This window comes from Globicephala melas, chromosome 13, assembly GCF_963455315.2.
Source record: "Globicephala melas chromosome 13, mGloMel1.2, whole genome shotgun sequence".
Classification (NCBI taxonomy): Eukaryota; Metazoa; Chordata; class Mammalia; order Artiodactyla; family Delphinidae; genus Globicephala; species Globicephala melas.
In genome coordinates, this window is record NC_083326.1 from 45,554,500 (window position 1) to 45,570,686 (window position 16,187).

Here is a 16,187-nt window from a genome sequence, read left to right on the forward strand (position 1 = left end):
GCGGGGAAGCTCGGCGGAGGAGGGAGGCGGGGGCGAGGGCGGCGGCGGCGGGAGGAGATCCGAGCGGGGAGCGGGCTGCGCAGCCAGGCAGCTCGCGGGGCGGGCGAGCGCGGGGAGAGCGGCGGCGGCAGCTCGCCCTGGGCGCGCTCGCGGAGGACGAGCGGGGCGCGCAGGCGGCGGCGGCGGAGGGGGTTGGGGCGGCGCGCGCGAGTGAGCGGCGCGGGGCGAGAACCGGCGGGCGGGTTCCCGGCGGGCGGGAACCAGCAGGGGCAGCCGCGGCGGCAGCTACGCGGGACGGAGCCGCGGCAGGAGCGGCCGCGCCGGACCCTGGCCTCACCCCCGCGGGTCGAGGCCAGAGAACAGTCTCCAACTCTCCCAGGGACCGGAAAGGGGAGCCCAGAAAGGGTCCTCAGCCCACACGCAGCGGGGGCGGCGGGACAGCTGCCCTTTGTGGGCGCAGCGCTCACGGCCCGAAGCGCCCTCCCCGCGGCGCTTTCGCCGCCGTCTTCGTCGTGCCGAGCGGCCCTGGAGAGGGGACCCGGAGGAAGCAAAACCCTGAGACCGAAACCTCGCGTTGCGGAGCTCCTGGGGGGTGCCAGCCGCTCTTCTTCCACCTCCGCATCTTCCACCGGCCAAGGTCCCCGCCGCCTGCATCCCTCCTGGCTTCCGCTGCGCTTTGGGCAGAGCAGCCGGCGCTGCCACCGCGGCCCCCCCCCCACACACACAGAGACACCCTCAAGCGTACGCCCGCCTTCTCCCCCGCCCCCTCCCCAGCTCCTTGATCTCTCGGTCTGTTTTATTACTCGCGTTGCGAGTCCCGCGGACTCCGCGGCCCGCTATTTGTCATCAGCTCTCTCTCCATTGGCGGGGAGCGGGGAGCAGCGGCGAAGGGGGTGGGGAGGGAAGGGAAGGGGGTGGAAACTGCCTGGAGCCGTCTCTCCGCGCCGCTGTTGGTGCTGCCGCCGCTGCTGCTGCCGCCGCCGCCGCCTCCGGCTCCTCGCTCGGCCCCTCTCCGCCTCCATGTGCCGGATAGTGGGAGCGCCGCGGACCCTGCTGCCGCTGCTGGCGGCCCTGCTTCAGGTACGCGGCGGTCCCCGCGGGCCGGGCCGCGGGCGGGGTGGGGCGGGCGGCGCCGGGTCCCTTTGTTCCCCGCGCCGCTGCGGGGCCCGGCTGCGCACCCGGGAAGGGAGTTGCCGCACCAAGCGGGCGGGAGCTGCGCAGACACTAGGCTTGGGCAGGGCGCAAGGGCAGGGCTGCCGGAGCCAGCCGGTCTCCCGCGCCTCTCTTGGCGGGTCCCGAAGGGGCCGATCGCGGGCTCCCTCTGCTCCTGCGGGGTCAGGCGAGCTCGCGGGGCGGGGGGTGTCCCTAGGCAGCAGAAAGGTGAGGTAGGATAGCACTCCGGTTTTGCAGTTTTCCGCGCTTCTCGCCCTTAGCATTGAACTTTGCTCCATTTTTTGTTTGTTTGTTTATTTCTGCAGGGATGGGTCGCGAGTTTGCAGTAGGAATTCTCACTCTGGTATCTTAGTTACGGGACTTGCTTCCACCCCACCTCACCCTGGCACCCGCGCGCCTCCCGGTGCCCAAGGGCTCCCCCGTCCTATTGTCTTTATCGCAGCTTAGAGTTGCTTCTTATTTTTGTTTTCCTGCCCTCACAATTTTTTTTTTTTTGAGTCGGTCCTACCTGAAAAGAAAACCTCACCCCCTAGCCCCAAAGAGTCTACGCGGGTCGGCGCCTCCGCACCCAGCCCCTGGCCCGCACGCCCCTTATCCCGCCGGGCGGGGAGAAGTTCCGTTACTCGGCTTTTATTCTTCTCCTGTCCGGCTGCCTCTGCCCTGCGTGCGTCCTGGGGGCGCCTTTACTTTTCACGCCTTCGGGAGAGCGCCAGACAGCCTTTCCCTGCAGTCGGTACCGGGAGGCTCCTCCGCGGCAGGAAGCACCTGCTCCAGGCTGGTCGCAGCCTCCCTCCCCACTCCGCGCCGCGGATCCCCAGTCCGGCCGAGCGCCCAACTTTCCCGCGGCGTCCGCCCGGAGGATGTACCGAGGCCCCTCCCGGCTGGCCAGTCGGGTCTTGTGAAGCGACGCCACGCGCCGCGGCTGCGACACCCGCGCTGGGCGGGGTCCGGGCGGGGGTCGCGAGTCTGCCCCCGCCAGCGGCGGGGGCCCCAAGCAGCTGCGGGAGAGGGGCGTGTCCGCCTTCACTTTAGGGTAGGATCTTCAGGGGAATCCGCCTGAAGGGCCCCCAGCGCACCGCCGACGGCTAGGAGTGGCCGGCCGGTGGCCGCTCCAAAAAGTGCGGGCGCGGCTTGGAAGTGCCTTTGCCACCGGGGCGACCGGGGCAGAGACAGATGGTGCGGATCGTCCCTCTCTGGGGTCTGCGTGAGTCAGGGCCTGGCGCGCTCCGGCCGCGGGCGCCGGGGGCTGGATCGGGCTGGCGCCCGCGGTCTCTCACACTCCCTCCCGCCACCCCCTAGAGGGGTGTGGGCCGTGGCTGCGCCGAGCCCTGTCCATGGTGCGCCGGCTCCGCGCTCTCCTCCCCCGGGTCCAGTTCTCCTACTTTCCGGCTTTCTCCCTCCCACTGGCTCCCGGGCCGCCCGGGTCCCGCCGTTCCTTTCTCCTTTCTTGGGTTTCTCCTTTTGTTCTTATCATCTCCAGCTGGTCTTTTTCTTTCCCCTTCCCCCATTCGCCAGTCCGCTCCCCCTCCCCCGTCCCCATTCTCTCTCCTGACTCGGGGGTTTCAAAACTGTTAGACATTTTGGCCTCTGCACTTTTGGGGAGTGGATGGAATTTCTCCTAACTTGGGGGAGGAGACCTGCCAGTCACTTGCTAACAAAAGTACCTCCTGTTATAAAACCGTCCTTTATTCTTGGAGCGCACACTCATTATTTCACCTCCTGTCACTTCATTTATTGTTTCTTCTTTTAAAATGGGGTTTATTGAAGAGGTTAGGCTGAATGGGGAAGAAGGAGAAAAGTGCTACTTCAAGTGTTTGAAGTTAAGGGGAAAGCAAGATAAACTTAACCCTGTGGACATCAGGTTTTTTTAAAACAAATATGTCATAGATTAAACAAATCTCACTTTAAAAAACATTATGTTTTGGATATCATGGCATGGTCTGACTTATTTACAGGCAACTTATAATAAGTCCTAAGAGTGTGAGTCCAGCAGTGGATGGTATGCTCACCAACTTTTTGATCTGAAAGTAAGTTTTAATTGAATACTGTGCAGTGAAGTTAGGACAGGAGGAGACGTTTGTTGGTCGCTAATAACATGGGACTAAAGTGTGTACCACTGGAGCAATCTCATTTCCTCTTTGAGTCATCTGCCTTGAAACCAGGTGTGGATTTTGTAGGTCATTTTCTTTTATTTCCTTAAGCATTTTTAAAATACATCATTTATAAACGTCAAATCACGCCCTTCCCTTTTCCATTGTATGTTTTTTCTCAGTTTCTTCCAAGCCAATGTCTTGTTGACTTTTATAAACCTCGAGGAAAGGGGAGATTAAAACTTTGTCATCAAGTTTGGGTAATTCACGGGTTCGAGTCGAGCAATAACATTGAGTGGTTTGCAAGGTCATTAGAAGTGGAAGCAGAGCAGTTTATGCAACACGAGTTTTAGGGTTAAGTGCACCTTGTGGATTGTACACACTGAGATTGGAAATGACTTTGTGCTAATGGTCTGATTTACACACCAGAATAACACAGATCTATCCGCAAGGTGAAAATGGCCCCTCTGCAGTCATCTGCTATTAAAAGTCTAGGTTTTTGTTTGTTTGTTTGTTCATTTGTTTTCAGGCCAGACTAAGGAGTCATGAGTTTTAGAAAAGAGAATGAGTAGGTTATTAGTGTAGATAACGGAGCCGCCTTATTTTTTTCAGACCAGTTAAAGAAGAATAATTGAATATTCAAAAGGACTTTATCCCTTTAGTTAACTGAAGTGTTCTTTTACTTGGAACACTTTTTTCACTTTGAGAGAATCTTTACTAGTTGAGTTATTCTGTTACCTAGATTTACATAATTCTAGTCAATTTTGCATATTATGATATTCAGGTTTAAGATTTTCTCTATTCCTCATTTTAGCTTGAGGCATTAGCATCGTCCTATTTTTGAAAAAAGCAGAATTTGAGCATTAAACTTCACTGATCAAGGGATATCACAAAGTTATGACAAGCTTTCCTTTTAAATTATACAAGTGACTTTCAAATCCTTAAATAGATTTATCATCAGGAATAAAAACCAATTTTACTTTTACTACCCATCCAGTAATGAATAGATTAGAAGCCTGCTTTGTTTTTCTAGTTCACATTTTAATTGCATAGCTGCATTGTTCTAATTTAAATATGTTTGTATGGGTTATGAAGAATCAAGGACACCTCCTTAAGATTCACAGATATTCTAGATTCTTAGTCTTATTGCCTTGGTTCTGCTTTCAACCCTGGATGAGGATGTATGAAAAAAGATGCACAAACCATATGTGATTTTCACCTATTAAGTATAGACGTTCAAGGCATTAATATTCAACACGTGAAATGTAAAAAAAAGCTTTGTTTTAGAATGTGGAAAATCTAGGATACAATAATCATTTTAAGTATAGACCATATATGTATTCACCATGTTTATTTGATTTTCAACAGCTTTGTAACAAGTTCCTATGAAATTAAGAATTAACATAGTTGGTGTTCACAATTTATTCCACTTATGCGTCTCTGCCCTTTTTTAAACTTGTGGCATGTGGCCATGACTAACAAGTGGTGCATTGCACATGTTCTAGGGGTGATTTGAAAAATAATTTGTGTATCCTAAAATATTATAAACATATTTTAAAATTATATACATAAATTAAAATTATATATAATTTTTTAGGCCTTAATTGCAAGTTCAAAATTTACTTACAAAGTAGACTTTCATACCTTCATCAGAGTCTACCCTGACCTTCTTCTAAAAGTTTGAACTGAGATTTTAAGGGGAAATTCTTTTAGATAGTTTGTATTTTTTACGTGTAGAGACTCAATTCTTCTTGGAACAGATTATTTTGGTGACAGTGTATTGCACCAAACTGTCCTTAATTTCCGTTTTCATTAAAAAATCTTCAATTCTTAAATCTGTTGCGCCTCATTAAGCTTTAGGGTTATTAATTGTGAAATGTCAGGACTTAAAGCAACAGTTAATCTTGCTTTAAAACGCCTTCAAAAAAATCCTCATCCCCATCGTGTTTTCAAAGGGATAGTCTCAAGTTAGAAGAGTGATTAAAAAAAAAAATCAGCTGTTATTTAAGAAGTGTAGTGTTTGTATGTACTTTCTATGGGTTTGCCCAAGTTAACATTATTCAAATTTGCTCTTTGGGCTCAAATACAAAAATTAATCAAGTTTAAGCACTGCACAGACTTGTGGTGAATTTCATCAGCCATTTAAAATATATGATGGATTTGGAATTTGGGTTTTGTTATTTGAGTAATTATTTCACATCTGCCATGAGTACACCTTCTAGAATCTATTTTCAAGTTGGGTTAAGAACTTTAAGCTGAAACATAATTTGTACCAACAAATCATTACGCCTCACATTTCTGTTTTTTTCCTTCTACAAATTTATTTTTGTTTGAATTTTTCAGTAAATTATGCCAGTTAATTTGAGCGGATGATAGTCTTTGTGTATTTAACTAAATGTAGATAAGTTTTAAATTAAGCAAACCTATTCATGCCAGGGAGGAAGTATATACAGATAAATATTGTAGTAAGAGCTACATCTTCTGCATATACCAAGTGATGAGTTTAAAGTAGGCAGAAGGTGAATTCAGGATCTAAATGGGACCTTGTGAAAAATTTGAACTTAAAGATTATGATTTGTGTTACAATCGAGTTTTTAAGCTCTATTTTAGATTATGCGTAAATACTGCTCAGTTTTTCCATCTTACTCTCTTTAGGACCCAGTGTACTTCCTTGTCTGAGCTTCCAACTGTACTTACAGCAGGCAGGCTCTTGGGTTGCATATATATGCGCAGTACGTAGGTTGAGGACTGCTATCTACATGCGTTCCCTGCAACATTTACCACAATTTGGCATGAACTGTCAATTGATAGTTAATTGATAACTTTGTGTGTGTCATCCAAGGTGGTTTGGGCACAAAGAGTATAATAGCTTTGTTCTGTGCAAGTGAGCTGCCCTGACATAGTGTCAAGGTCAAGAGCTAGTGTCAAGGGCAGAAAGCCTGGGGTTCTCATCCGGTCCAGATGTAGTTTAGTCTCTTAAACTCTGCTGACCTCATTTTCCTCAATAATAAAACCTCGGGCCTGGTTGGATTAGTTGATCTCTAAGGGACTTTCTAGTTCTGTGACTCTTGGGACTGCTTAAAATATCCCAAAATGATTCCTTTTCAAAGACTTTGGAATGACTTTAATAACTAACCTGAAATGCAGAGATTTTTCAGGTATTCAGAGTGATAGAGTATGATTTTTGAGGGCTATTGACAATAGTTTATCATATATGATAGCATATCATTCAGCATTAAGAATATAGCTCTTTTGGATGGACCTAGAGATTATCATATGAAGTGAAATAAGTCAGACAGAGAAAGACAAATATCATATGATATCACGTATATGTGGAACCTAAAAAAATGCAAATGAACTTATTTGCAAAACAGAAATAGACTCACAGACATAGAAAACAAACTTATGGTTACCAAAGGCAAAAGGGGGGAGAGAGAAATTAGGAGTTTGGGATTAACATATACACACTACTATGTATAAAGTAGATAAACAACAAGGACCTACTATATATAGCACAGGGAACTATATTCAGTAGCTTGTAATAACCTATTAAGGAAAAGAATCTGAAGAAGAACTTATATACATATATATATATGTATGTATGTTTAACTGAATCACCTTGCTGTATACCTGAACTAACACAACATTGTAAATTAACAATAAATAATAGTTCTTTTTTAAAAAAAATATGGCCTCTTGACCTAGCAAGTTCTTCTCTAGTCATTTTTACAGATATGTCTGTATTCATGATGTATGCATGATGTATATATTTACACATACAGGGATTTGCATTGAAGCATTGTTTATAATTACAAAAGATCAGATTAGATGGTCTCTGAAAGTCCGGTAGGGACTGATTTAATAAATTGTGGAATAATGTGCAGTCAGATTTGAGAACCCCTGCTGTGTGGAACAAAACATTTTAGTTCTACTTACAGTTCAAGAAAATTATTGTTAAACCACCTAATGTTTTAGCATAATCACTAGGTATCTACCTAGAAAAGCTTCAGGGAAGGACAGCCAAAATCATCAGTGGGATTTCAAGGCCTCTGAATGAAGAGGAATTGGACATAGACCACAGAGAGAAGCTATAACTGAAGAACAGAAAATCAATGAGAGTAGAAATAAGATGAAGATGACATACACTAACACTAGAACATCCTAAAGTTGGGTTGAGAACAACCCGTAGCAGGCTGAGCTTATAAGTAAGTCCAAGGAAAATTGGCTAAATTTAATGGGTAGTTATGTAATAGATAGTTTGCATGTTGTATCATGGAATGACCACACTGTGCTGAGTTATCTGTGCCCGAGAGATTATACTAGTTGGTTAAACCATTAAGATATTTCTTACATTCTCTTGACTGATTGAATATTTAATTTTTAACCTGTTCTGATAGTGAAAAGGTAGCCTAAAGTGGACCTTACTAGTACCTAGAACTTGAGATGCAGAAGAATGTTTAGTATTAGAATCAGATGTTTTGGTCTACAGCCTCAATTAAGTAAGATATTTAACTTTCTCAGGTAGCATTGGGAGAATTCGTGGTGTAATGCTTTTAAAACAGCTTGAGTCATTTAAAAGGAGGTGTTATTATAAACATAATATGGCATTCATAATCCAGTAACTTGGAGAAGTATTTGATCCATGATCTGTTCTTAGATTTTCTTTTGCAAAATATACCTACCTATACTAAAAATAAATAAAATAAATCCTGGAATAATAGTGTACTTCTGTACTCCTACATACTGTTATTTTAATATTGTTTTTTATGTTAATTTTAAAAATTAACTTGACCATAGCATACTTATGTACGACCATATAGTTTTATATTTTTATGGTCTTAGTTTTAATGTTTGTTTTTGTGTTTTTTAAAAAATTGTACTTGACCATCATAATTTAAAACATTCATGTGGAGTTTCCCCACCCCCATTCTGTATATAATTTAGTGTTTTGGTGAATTAACAAATTAGTAAAAAAAAAAAAAAAAAAAATGATCATAATTTGGAATCTTTATTATTCCAGAAATTATTGGAACTAGAAATGTGAAATGACTCTCTTTATCCTCATTATTATAATAAATTTTGAGTTTATTCAACTTTCTTCTATTGCATTAAATATCAAAATTTGTAAAATTCTGGCAAAGGGAAATCTAAATTGTAGGGACAGGAAATAGTTTAGTGGTTTCTGGGGCTGGATATGGATGGAGACAAGAGATTGGTTACAAAGGGGCATGAGGGAATTTTGTGGGTGACAGGAATGCTCTAGAACTTGACGGTGGTGGTTAGGTGAATGTATAATTTTTGAAACTCATTGAACTATACTCTTAAAATGGATGCATTTTATTGTATGTAAATCATACCACAATAAAATTGGTTAAAATATAAATGACAATTCACACATTAAAAAAAAAAGTATCGAATTTCGTATTACTGCTTCCAGTAAGGAATCTAAGGAATGCCCTTTCAGTGTTTTTTTTTTCCCATATGCAGTTCTAAGACATTTCACAATTTATTTTATTTTTAGTAATAATCAGTAGGTCATTCATATAAGTCAGAAGAGCACACATGCCAGATAAAACTATTTGAAACTTTAGATATTTGCTGTCATCTCTTCAAATATTTTTTTTAAAACCAACGTCTGGTAGTACTAAACCTTAAAAATGAAATAAGTTTAATTGTAGGGAAGGAAATTAACATGTTACCTCAGTTAATTATTTCTATAACCTTGTAACATAGGTGGTTTTATTTTCATTTTAGAGACTATCAAAGAGGGAGTCAGACAGTCTGAGTATTTATTGTGAGAGTGCATAGTAGAACCATATCTGGTTATAGCAGAGTTAAGCCTGACTGCAGGGCCCAAGGTGTTTTCCCTCCACCAGGCTGGGACCCTTTTAATATGATATTCAGGGAATGAATATCGAATTAGAGGGAAATTTCAATTCCTCACTACTGAGTTTATAAGGTTTTTGTAAAGTAGTTAACTTTTGAGTTACATTCTCTATTTAATTTTGACCTTAAATAGTTTGATTTATTTTTGCATCTGAAACCAAAATTTAATGCTTGGTTAAGATTTTCATTCTTTTTTTTTTTAATATGTTCCCTTAGAGAAAGAAGAAAAAAAATCTTAGGTAAATGATTCATAATCAGTTTTATAATGTTCTTCAGATTGTCTTGATCAACAAATAATGTGTTGGTAAGTACTCAAAAAATATCTTTTTGTGTGTGAATCCTGGAATTTAAAATACTTTCTAAGAGCCAAGAAAGCCTCAGGCTACGCATGGTTGTTTTTGTTTTTTGGGTTTTTTTTTTTTTTGAAACTGTGTTTTTTCAATAAAAGTAAATTCAAGAGATTCTGTCATTGTGTTAAAACATTTTAATGTTTAATGGCACATTTTCCATGTTTGAGTAATTCGAATTACTTCTCCCACAAATGAAACCAGTTGACATCTTTTAAAAATATATACATCCACATCTACAACAGGTTTTTGTGTGACTGTTTTGTGGCGTGACTGAGTACACGCTGATTTGTTTGCTGCCCAGAAAGCCTAGAACTATTTTGTTTGTAACTTGACCTATCGTTGGTGGGTGGATACACTTGGCTTGACTATAATAGCAAACAAAATGTCTCTTAGTTGGTTGGGGAGCTGTTAAGCGAACTCTGAAATAAATCACTTAAAAAACATTAAACTTATTAAGTTAAAGGCTATGATTTAATCCCTATGCTTAACACAAATCTTTAATAAATCAGAGGCTGTGGCTACTTTAATTTTTTTTCTTTTGTTGTCTTAATTGGTTAACACAACAGTTCAAAGTCTGCAGTTCATTCTTTATGGCTTTCTGGTCCAGTTAGTAAAGAAAAGTGTGTTCTGTGCAACCAAAATATTAGTCTTTCACAGCTCCTTTGGTATACACCCCCACAAGAGCAACTCCAAGATTGGGTTCTCATGTCTTGCTTCTCATATTTCAGGAAATTCAAATTTTAAATTTCACACACACACACACACACACACACACACACTCACTCTTTATGAAAGTATCAAATGTATACGGGACAGTGCACGTATAAGTGGATAGCCTGCTGAGTGTTCATTAATTGATCATAGTATTTAATCAGCACTCAGTCAAGACACAGCATTCCAGCATCCCAGGGGTACCCTCTCCAATTTGAGCCATCTCTTCAGTGGTTACTATTTACTTGACTTCTAATGGCATATATCAGTTTAGCTTATTCCCATACTTTATGAAGTCGTACACTGTACGCCGTTTTGTAGCTGGCATCTTTCACTCAGTTTGTAGAATCATCTGTATATTTGTATCTTATATATTTTTTAATAGTCACAAAATTAGGAAAGGCTCATGGACTCTATAGAAGGATCTGGGGGATGAAGGAAGGTGAAAGCTGAGTTAAAAACAAAAATAAAAACAGGCTGTTTCATTGCAGCTAAAGGTCACTTCAGTGTTCATGGTGTCAAACCACGAAACACCTTTTGTGGATTTTCCTACCTAGATATCTTCTTCTTTAGTTCTGGTAAATTGGCAATATTGTTCACCAAAAACCAAAGACATTTGGAATTTAGTAAGGTATAGCTTTTCTTGGCTTCCCTATATCAGAAGGAGGATGGAGACAAAGCACTAAATATCTTTTTGACTTGAAGTCTTAAAGCAGAAGGTTTGGGTGTTAAGACTAATCTTTTCAGTGATGCTTCTTAATACCTTCTCTGAGCTTCCTAGTGACCCACTTCTCAATGAGGTCCTACCCAGATTTGTTTTTAATTAATTTTTATTGGAGTATAGTTGCTTTGCAATGTTGTGTTAGTTTCTGCTGTACAGCAGAATGAATCAGCCATACATATATATTTATCCCCTTTTTGGATTTCTTTCCCATCTAGGTCACCACAGTGCATTAAGTAGAGTTCCCTGTGCTATACAGTATGTTCTCATCAATTATGTTTTATACATAGTATCAAGATTTGTTTTTAATTTAAAAAAGGTTAAGTTGGGGGTTATAATACCACAGACTGCTAGTTTTCCGGCTGGTCAGTGCATCTTTGGGTATAGTTGATCCTCTTTTGTGTTTGTGTAGCTTTTTTAAATATCTGAGAGGTTGCCATGAAGGATGCGGAGCGCCATGCTTGTCCCAAGCTTTCTTTCTGAGGGCCTTTTCTCTCCATTTATAATACATGTTGAGTAGAGCTAGAATCTAGGTGGAGGATTCCATGCATAAGGATAAGGACTAAGGAATCCATATCCAGAGGGAATGGCCCACCAAGGGTCTGGTTTTTTTCAAGGCAGCTCTCATTCATTTATGTTTGTACATGAGTGGACTTCACAGTATTTAGAAAGATTGTACTCTTGTGTGGCTTTAGCTTATTGATATCTAATTGGTACTTCACTTGTGTTCCGCCCTTACACATGGTTTTCTACCATAAAAGCAATTGTTTACATACAGTGTTTGTGTTTTCAGCATTAAATTTTATTTACAGTTCTGTCTTTTTTGTTTGACAGATAGCTAAGAACATTTGGGGAGAATCGCATAACCATTGATTTAATTTACCATCTGATTTATAGCTAAGTGCCTTGTAAATGAAGCTGAATTAAATCCGTGATTTGGTTTATGGTCTTTCCCTTTATTTGAGGCTGTCTCAATGGAGCTTTGTTTGAAAGGGGGATAGTGGTATATTTGAATGTAGATAACAACGGATTATGTGTAGATAGCTTATAACATTTTATGGCCTAGAATAAAGGCATTTTGGAAAACAGTGAGGTTACTTTTTCTAGTGTTTGTGTATGTAATGGATTTGTTAAGAATTGTCAAGACTCTGATATCTTATTTTCTGAAGTCTTGGTTCTTCATAATTAAAATAAATAATATATAATAATATACATAACATGTAATATGTATTATATATTATATATAGGTTGTATATATTGGAATAAAATTATATATAATAAATTAAATATATATACATATGGTGTGTTTCTGGAATACTACTTTGGTGGGTATGCCAAGATATAAATTGAGACTGTCCACCTCCAAACACAGTCTTCTCAAACATCATGCTGTATCAAATTATATTTACCTCTTTATATTTCCACATTGAGATATTTTGCTTATCTGAAATTTACTTTTGTATTTGGTATGAAATAGGAGGTCTTTTTTTTTTTTTTTTTTTTGCGGTACGCAGGCCTTTCACTGTTGTGGCCTCTCCCGTTGCGGAGCACAGGCTCCGGACGCGCGGGCTCAGCGGCTATGGCTCACGGGCCCAGCCGCTCCGCGGCATGTGGGATCTTCCCGGACCGGGGCACAAATCCGTATCCCCTGCATCGGCAGGTGCCGACTGTCAACCACTGCGCCACCAGGGAAGCCCCGAAATAGGAGGTCTTAACATTTGGGTAGCTGTCATTTGTCAAAGAAAACTTCTGGTTTTTCTAAACAAATGCTTCCTCTATTAAGTACAGGTTGCCATAGGCTTCTGGATGTCCTTTTTTCTCTCTCCAATTGTGCTGATTGCCTAGTGAGGCAGTGTGCACAATGGTTAAGAATGTTGGCTCTGGAGCAGGACGACCTGTTTGGGGCCCTGGTTTTGACACTTGGCTGTTGTGTGAAGTTGGACAGCATGTGTGACGTTTCTATCACGCAGGATGTCTGTTTGTAAAATGGGGGTAATAAGTAGTATCTGTCATAAGGTTGTTAGGAAGAGTAGGTGGGTTAATGTATATACATCATTTAGAAAAGTGCTGTCATATGGTAAACAAGATGTAAGATCTTTAACTGAAGATTTGGGAGTATAATCATTACCCTCGTTTTACACAAACATAATCAAGGGGTAATTTAATTGTTTGAATAAGTTTGAGTACTTGGTACATTCGAAGCGCTGTTCTGTGTTCAGTGTTCCAGGGGGATAACTTGTCCTTCTGCATGGAATGCTGCCAGTGCCCCTTAGATGGCATGTGGAAGCCACAATTGAAGGGCGCATATTTTAACATTTCTCCTTTAATTCTAACAGATGTTGTCTAGGCTGATACAATTAGGGAAAGGGATGAATATATATGGAGTGTCATTCTGTCAGCAATTTGATTTGGGAATTACAGGTAATCAAACAGGAGCTATTCTGGTGTCTTCGTAGGTCTGTCTCTTTGCTTCTGTGATTTAATTCTTTAATGTTCTTTTATGGACACAAGCGTGTGTGTGTGTGTGTGTGTGTGTGTGTTGTTTTGAGACTAGCCTGCAACCAGAGTAGGTTACTTAGTCTCTGAATGTTTTTAACATGATCATGAGGACCCAGCAGAGAGGAGAGGGTTGAGGGTAGTCTTATCATACTGGTTGATGCCAGTACAGAATCTGCAAAAACAGAGTGAAGGTAGATTCATTGTTCTTGTAGATGTTGATGATTTATTGATGATTAGATGCAAGAAATGTTACATTTAACTTAGTTTCATTCTATCTTAATAATATTGCATTATTTTTGAGTAATTACTATGTGCAGGCACTGTTCAAAGTACTTTACATTTATTAACTCATTTAATTTGCAAAAAAATTTTACTCAATTACGTATGAGGACACCAAAGTACAGATAGGTTAAACTGAGGTGCCCAAAGTTATTTTGTTAAGTGATGGAGCTAGGATTCAAATGCCAGCAGCCTGATGTCGGAGCCTGTGTTCCTAGGTTTGATATTTATTTGAATGTAGGTAAAAAAATTAAGGCAGGATAGACTTTTTAAAACAGCTTTTTCCATTGTAAAATGTGGTACATGTAGAGGAGTATATAAAGCATATATGCAGTTTAAACAATAATTAAAGTTTACAAAATATGTCCATACAACTACCAGACATCTTGAGAAATAGAATATTACCAGTGCCTTGAAAGTCTCCAGAGTACTGTTCCCATTTCCCTCCTTCCTCCCAGACGTAACCGTTATCTTCATTTTTGTGATAATTATTCATCGATTTTCCTTATAGTTTTATCATCTATGTATATATTCCTTTTATATATGTGTAAATGTATATATAGAGATGTTTATATAAATGTGTATATATCATGCATATATGTGTAAATGTACCATGTATACGTGTGTATGTATGTATATGTGTGTATATATACACAAATGTGTGTGTGTGTATATATATATATATAATATATTTTTTGTGATTCCTTCTTCTCAGTATTATGTCCATAAGATTCATTCAACTGAGTCGTGTAGCTATAATGTATGCATTTTCACTGCTCTAGAGCACTGCATGCTATAAATACGGTACAATTTACTTACTCAGTTTATTGCTGATGGACTGTGTGTCTGGTTTCAGAATTTTGCTGCTGCAGACATTCCTGTACATGCCACCTGGTCGTAAGTGCCAGGGATACTCTAGGGCTGCATTTCCCAAATTTTAGCTTATATAAAAATCACCTAAAGCTTGTTAAACAGATTCCTGGCACGATCCCCTGAGCTCCTGATTCAGTACATCTCCAGCAAGCTCCCAGTGATGGAATGCTGGTCTGCTCTGGGGTATGTCCCAAGGAGTAGGATTGCTGGGTTACAAGTTATGTGCCTGTTCTTCTTTACCAGCTACTGCAAGAGTTGTTCTCCAGCTGCTCCACCAGCACCACGTACATACTTTTCTTTTTTCAAAATCTTAGTATACATACTCTAGTTAAGCTTTAGCATTTTTAACGACCTGGTGGACTGCATAATGGTATCTCTTTTTGGTTTCAATTTGTATTCTTTTGGTTACTAACACGATGGAGATTGTTTTTATATATGTTCCGGCCTTTCGTCTTCCTTGCGGTGTCTGCAGAGCCCTAGTCCATGGAATGAAGTTTGTAACTCGTCTGTAGCTTGGCCTTGCTATTTGTTGCCCATTCTCTTTGCCTAACGTTTCCAGTCATGGTTTGTATAGTATCTTTCCAAGGAGTGTGAGCCTTCTGGAGAGCTCACTCGTGATTAAATCTGTTATTTGTGGAGTGCTTACTATGTTCCAGGCCAAGCAGGCTGCCTGCATTGTCTTATGTAATCCTCACCTCAGCTTCCTGAGATAAGTCGGCATCATTATCATCATCCATTTTACAAAAGTCTGAATGCAGCCTGGCTTAACCCAAAGGCACACCTCTAGGAACCTCCCAGGGTTTGAGTATTTCTTCCGCCCTGGTAACAATCAGGTCCTTGGGAGTCTCCAAGAGCTGACCCAGTGGGAGCAAGATAAGTCTTTCTATTCAAGGTTTTGTAGGATTGCAGCCTGGAGGAGAATTTGGACTCTAGAATGAAGTCTTCAAGGATCTCAATTCCAGGGAGCAACCTTTGGCCTTATGAATGGGAAAATCTAACACTGAGCCAGTATTAGGCTAGGCTGCTGTGGAAGTAGGTGATTTCTGTCTCTGGCCAAACAACCCCTAGTGGTGATTTTAAGAGATGCAGGTAACTGATTGGTTGACAGTGCTGTGAATTGCCGTTTTTCCCGACCTCAAGCCGGCTTGGCCCTGAACTGTAGACACCCAGCAATGCAGAGGCACATGTGATTCTCTGTTCCCAGGACTTGGGCTTCACCGAGCACTTGAAGAGACTTGGTTGTCTGCTCTCAGACCCTCAGTGTCCAGCCATCCTAGTGGTCTTGCGGCCCTGCTGGCGGTCTCAGGATGTTATTTGGCCTGGCTTCTTTTTGATCTTCAGCCTTGGCCTCTGAGTATTCAGGAATGTTGAGACCTTGTTGGTAATTTTGTTGTCTTTGAAGAGACCTAATAAATAGTGCTTCTTATCCATCTGAGTTCTGGATGAATAAGACAAAAGAGTCAGCAGATAAAGAACCACAATACAACCTTTATTACTGAGAAGGACGAGGGTAGAACATACATAGGTCGCTGAATTAATTCCCCTCCCCCTGCACCCGCCTCCCATCTTTAATGGTGCTGGATGAGAGCCAGCTTCCCACCTAGG

General features: G+C 41.6%; 1 protein-coding gene across 1 annotated transcript in view; it reads left to right on the forward strand.

Moving 5' to 3' along the window:
* The first annotated feature begins 223 nt into the window (after positions 1–223).
* CDH2 (cadherin 2) overlaps positions 224–16,187 on the forward strand; it is a 216,107-nt gene continuing 200,143 nt past the window's right edge. The window contains exon 1 of the mRNA XM_030876459.2: positions 224–1,080. Within this exon, the coding sequence (XP_030732319.1) occupies positions 1,021–1,080 (60 nt within the window). The 5' untranslated portion in view covers positions 224–1,020. The remainder of the gene's footprint in view (positions 1,081–16,187) is intronic.